This window comes from Dendrobates tinctorius, unplaced genomic scaffold (assembly GCF_039654945.1).
Source record: "Dendrobates tinctorius isolate UK_male_01 unplaced genomic scaffold, ASM3965494v1 ptg000096l, whole genome shotgun sequence".
NCBI classification, from domain to species: domain Eukaryota; kingdom Metazoa; phylum Chordata; class Amphibia; order Anura; family Dendrobatidae; genus Dendrobates; species Dendrobates tinctorius.
In genome coordinates this window covers 1,019,309-1,025,308 of record NW_027361764.1, presented here as the reverse complement: position 1 = coordinate 1,025,308, position 6,000 = coordinate 1,019,309, and the positions used below count along the sequence as shown (strand labels likewise).

Here is a 6,000-nt window from a genome sequence, read left to right as displayed (position 1 = left end):
CTGTATGGGGCAGAAATGGTGGACGCTATTACTGTATGGGGGCAAAAATGGTGGATGCTATTATTGTATGGGGCAGAAATGGTGGATGCTATTACTGTATGGGGCAGAATGGTGGACGCTATTACTGTATGGGGGCAAAAATGGAGGATGCTATTACTGTATGGGGAAGAAATGGTGGATGCTATTACTGTATGGGGCAGAAATGGTGAACGCTATTACTGTATGGGGCAGAAATGGTGGATGCTATTACTGTATGGGGCAGAAATGGTGGATGCTATTACTGTATGGGGGCAGAAATGGTGGATGCTATTACTGTATGGGGGCAGAAATGGTGGATGTTATTACTGTATGGGGGCAGAAATGGTGGATGCTATTACTGTATGGGGGCAGAAATCGTGGACGCTATTACTGTATGGGGCAGAAATGGTGGATGCTATTACTGTATGGGACAGAAATCGTGGACGCTATTACTGTATGGGGCAGAAATGGTGGACGCTATTACTGTATGGGGCAAAAATGGTGGATGCTATTACTGTATGGGGCAGAAATGGTGGATGCTATTACTGTATGGGGAAGAATGGTGGACGCTATTACTGTATGGGGCAGAAATGGAGGATGCTATTACTGTATGGGGAAGAAATGGTGGATGCTATTACTGTATGGGGCAGAAATGGTGGACGCTATTACTGTATGGGGCAGAAATGGTGGATGCTATTACTGTATGGGGCAGAAATGGTGGATGCTATTACTGTATGGGGAAGAAATCGTGGACGCTATTACTGTATGGGGCAGAAATGGTGGATGCTATTACTGTATGGGGCAGAAATGGTGGACGCTATTACTGTATGGGGCAGAAATGGTGGATGCTATTACTGTATGGGGCAGAAATGGAGGATGCTATTACTGTATGGGGAAGAAATCGTGGACGCTATTACTGTATGGGGCAGAAATGGTGAACGCTATTACTGTATGGGGCAGAAATGGTGGATGCTATTACTGTATGGGGCAGAAATGGTGGATGCTATTACTGTATGGGGGCAGAAATGGTGGATGCTATTACTGTATGGGGGCAGAAATGGTGGATGTTATTACTGTATGGGGGCAGAAATGGTGGATGCTATTACTGTATGGGGGCAGAAATCGTGGACGCTATTACTGTATGGGGCAGAAATGGTGGATGCTATTACTGTATGGGACAGAAATCGTGGATGCTATTACTGTATGGGGCAGAAATGGTGGACGCTATTACTGTATGGGGCAAAAATGGTGGATGCTATTACTGTATGGGGCAGAAATGGTGGATGCTATTACTGTATGGGGCAGAATGGTGGACGCTATTACTGTATGGGGCAGAAATGGAGGATGCTATTACTGTATGGGGAAGAAATGGTGGATGCTATTACTGTATGGGGCAGAAATGGTGGACGCTATTACTGTATGGGGCAGAAATGGTGGATGCTATTACTGTATGGGGCAGAAATGGTGGATGCTATTACTGTATGGGGGCAGAAATGGTGGATGCTATTACTGTATGGGGGCAGAAATGGTGGATGTTATTACTGTATGGGGGCAGAAATGGTGGATGCTATTACTGTATGGGGGCAGAAATCGTGGACGCTATTACTGTATGGGGCAGAAATGGTGGATGCTATTACTGTATGGGGGCAGAAATCGTGGACGCTATTACTGTATGGGGCAGAAATGGTGGATGCTATTACTGTATGGGACAGAAATGGTGGACGCTATTACTGTATGGGACAGAAATCGTGGACGCTATTACTGTATGGGGCAGAAATGGTGGACGCTATTACTGTATGGGACAGAAATGGTGGATGCTATTACTGTATGGGGAAGAAATCGTGGACGCTATTACTGTATGGGGCAGAAATGGTGAACGCTATTACTGTATGGGGCAGAAATGGTGGATGCTATTACTGTATGGGGCAGAAATGGTGGATGCTATTACTGTATGGGGGCAGAAATGGTGGACGCTATTACTGTATGGGACAGAAATCGTGGACGCTATTACTGTATGGGGCAGAAATGGAGGATGCTATTACTGTATGGGGGCTATTACTGTATGGGGGCAGAAATGGTGGATGCTATTACTGTATGGGGGCAGAAATGGTGGATGTTATTATTGTATGGGGGCAGAAATGGTGGATGCTATTACTGTATGGGGGCAGAAATCGTGGACGCTATTACTGTATGGGGCAGAAATGGTGGATGCTATTACTGTATGGGACAGAAATGGTGGACGCTATTACTGTATGGGACAGAAATGGTGGACGCTATTACTGTATGGGGGCAGAAATGGTGGATGCTATTACTGTATGGGACAGAAATCGTGGACGCTATTACTGTATGGGGCAGAAATGGTGGACGCTATTACTGTATGGGACAGAAATGGTGGACGCTATTACTGTATGGGACAGAAATCGTGGACGCTATTACTGTATGGGACAGAAATGGTGGATGCTATTACTGTATGGGACAGAAATCGTGGATGCTATTACTGTATGGGACAGAAATCGTGGACGCTATTACTGTATGGGACAGAAATGGTGGACGCTATTACTGTATGGGACAGAAATCGTGGACGCTATTACTGTATGGGGGCAGAAATGGTGGATGCTATTACTGTATGGGGGCAAGAAAGTCCGGTTTTGTATCAGTTTTAAACCGCTAACGTGGGCACATAGCCTCACACCGTTCCGCGTGTGGTAAAATTGATAAAGCGGTTTTATTCTTCGGGTCAGTACGATGACAGCGATACATCATTTATAGCGTTTTTTATGTTTTGTCGCTTTTATACAATAAAAACAATTTTATAGAAAAAAATAATTATTTTTGCATCGCTTTATTCTGCGAGCTATAACTTTTATTTATTTTTCCGCTGATGACGCTGTGTGGGGGACTTGTTTTTTGCGGGACAAGATGAAGTTCTCAGCGGTACCCTGGTTATTTATATCCATCGTTTAGATAGCGCTATATTATTAGAATAACACGCAATCTTATTCCGCAGCGCTTTACAGTTTGCACACATTATCATCATTGTCCCCGATGGGGCTCACAATCTAAATTACCTATCAATATGTCTTTGGAATGTGGGAGGAAACCAGAGAACCCAGAGGAAACCAACGCAAACACAGGGAGAACATACAAACTCCTTGCAGATGTTGTCCTTGGTGGGATTTGAATCCAGGACTCCAGCGCTGTAAGGCTGCAGCGATAACCACTGAGCCACCGTGCTGTTCTACCTTTTGTTTGGCGGTATGATAAAGCGTTGTTTCTTGCCTTGGTTTTTTTTATGGTCTTCACTAAAGGGGTTAACCAGTGGGACAGTTTTATAGGTCGTGTCGTTATGGACGCGTCAATACCAAATATGTGTACGTTGATTCAAATATTCATGACGACATTGGGTCTCTATGCCAGCGATCGGCACCTCGCGTCACGCCGCGGGGTCTCCAATCCAAAGGCAGAGGGGCTGTCCACCCTATGCCTGCTCCTGGAATGCTGCAATCATGTTCGATCGCAGTATTCCGAGGGTTAAAGTGCCAGGAGCGGTCTGTGACAATCGGGTCACACACCACCCCTGTGCGCGGCCGATTGCTGTGACGTACAAGTCCATCCATGGTCAGACAGGCCCAGGGCACATGGACGGGATTGTACATCTGATGTCAGAGAGGGGTTAAAAAATACAGCGTGGGGACCCCTCTATTCTTGATAACCAGCCTTGCAGAAGCTGACAGCTGAATGTTGCAGCCCCCAGCTGTGAGTTTTGTCTGGCTGGTTATCAAAAATACAAAGGGAACCCTGCCGTCAGCTCTCACTGTTATTAGCGGGAGCGGGCGTCGGCAGCCGTCCCATCAGCTGACACCAATGACCGGAGATAAACTTTCTACCTCCGATTTGACAGTGTTGTAACCGTGGCTCTTACCGGCGGTGATCCTTTTACCGCCGATCAGAAGCGGTTTTCTACACATGACAGCATGGTAAACACGGCATGTTTGGGCCCCCGTTCAAGTGCATGGAGTCTGGGTTCGGGGTCGCTGCTCAGTGTCTCTGCTGGACGACAGGCTGTATGGTCACATCATGAAGCCGTGCAGCCTGCCATCTAGACGGAGCAGAGCTCTGGGTCACATCCTGCTCTCAATGACTTTTCGGTGTACTTGCAGGGTATTTTCAGCAAATCCTGATGACAAAAAAACAAAGTGTGTGCGTGACATTTCTGAAGTCTCATAGGATTTGCTGGTTCTGGAAAAAGCAGCTGAAATTTAGCATAAAAAGCAGCAAAAAAGCCCAATGTGAACACTGCCTTAGAGAGATGCTGCTGATGAAAGCCGCCCAGTGTAAAGGGTTAATCCAACATCTATGTTGACTGGTGTGTGTGTGGATGTGTCTGGTGTGTGTGTGGATGTGACTGGTGTGTGTGTGGATGTGACTGGTGTGTGTGTGGATGTGACTGGTGTGTGTGTGGATGTGACTGGTGTGTGTGTGGATGTGACTGGCGTGTGTGTGTGGATGTGACTGGCGTGTGTGTGGATGTGACTGGCGTGTGTGTGGATGTGACTGGTGTGTGTGTGGATGTGACTGGCGTGTGTGTGTGGATGTGACTGGCGTGTGTGTGGATGTGACTGGTGTGTGTGTGGATGTGACTGGTGTGTGTGTGGATGTGACTGGTGTGTGTGTGGATGTGACTGGTGTGTGTGTGGATGTGACTGGCGTGTGTGTGTGGATGTGACTGGCGTGTGTGTGGATGTGACTGGTGTGTGTGTGGATGTGACTGGTGTGTGTGTGGATGTGACTGGCGTGTGTGTGGATGTGACTGGTGTGTGTGTGGATGTGACTGGTGTGTGTGTGGATGTGACTGGCGTGTGTGTGTGGATGTGACTGGCGTGTGTGTGGATGTGACTGGTGTGTGTGTGGATGTGACTGGCGTGGGTGTGGATGTGACTGGCGTGTGTGTGGATGTGACTGGTGTGTGTGTGGATGTGACTGGTGTGTGTGTGGATGTGACTGGCGTGGGTGTGGATGTGACTGGCGTGTGTGTGGATGTGACTGGTGTGTGTGTGGATGTGACTGGTGTGTGTGTGGATGTGACTGGTGTGTGTGTGGATGTGACTGGTGTGTGTGTGGATGTGACTGGTGTGTGTGTGGATGTGACTGGCGTGTGTGTGGATGTGACTGGTGTGTGTGTGGATGTGACTGGTGTGTGTGTGGATGTGACTGGCGTGTGTGTGTGGATGTGACTGGCGTGTGTGTGGATGTGACTGGTGTGTGTGTGGATGTGACTGGCGTGTGTGTGGATGTGACTGGCGTGTGTGTGTGGATGTGACTGGCGTGTGTGTGGATGTGACTGGTGTGTGTGTGGATGTGACTGGCGTGGGTGTGGATGTGACTGGCGTGTGTGTGGATGTGACTGGCATGTGTGTGGATGTGACTGGTGTGTGTGTGGATGTGACTGGTGTGTGTGTGGATGTGACTGGTGTGTGTGTGGATGTGACTGGTGTGTGTGTGGATGTGACTGGTGTGTGTGTGTGGATGTGACTGGCGTGTGGATGTGACTGGCGTGGGTGTGGATGTGACTGGCGTGTGTGTGGATGTGACTGGCGTGTGTGTGGATGTGACTGGTGTGTGTGTGGATGTGACTGGTGTGTGTGTGGATGTGACTGGTGTGTGTGTGGATGTGACTGGTGTGTGTGTGGATGTGACTGGTGTGTGTGTGTGGATGTGACTGGCGTGTGGATGTGACTGGCGTGTGTGTGGATGTGACTGGCGTGTGTGTGTGGATGTGACTGGCGTGTGTGTGGATGTGACTGGTGTGTGTGTGGATGTGACTGGTGTGTGTGTGGATGTGACTGGTGTGTGTGTGGATGTGACTGGTGTGTGTGTGTGGATGTGACTGGTGTGTGTGTGTGGATTTGACTGGCGTGTGGATGTGACTGGCGTGTGTGTGGATGTGACTGGCGTTTGTGTGGATGTGACTGGTGTGTGTGT

General features: G+C 48.5%; 1 protein-coding gene across 1 annotated transcript in view; it reads right to left on the bottom strand.

The window, feature by feature from the left end:
- Positions 1–4,239: 4,239 nt before the first annotated feature.
- The window catches only part of LOC141098872 (peptidase inhibitor 16-like), a 188,589-nt gene continuing 186,828 nt past the window's right edge, over positions 4,240–6,000 (bottom strand). The window contains exon 3 of the mRNA XM_073586827.1: positions 4,240–4,257. Coding sequence (XP_073442928.1) covers positions 4,240–4,257 — 18 coding nt within the window. The remainder of the gene's footprint in view (positions 4,258–6,000) is intronic.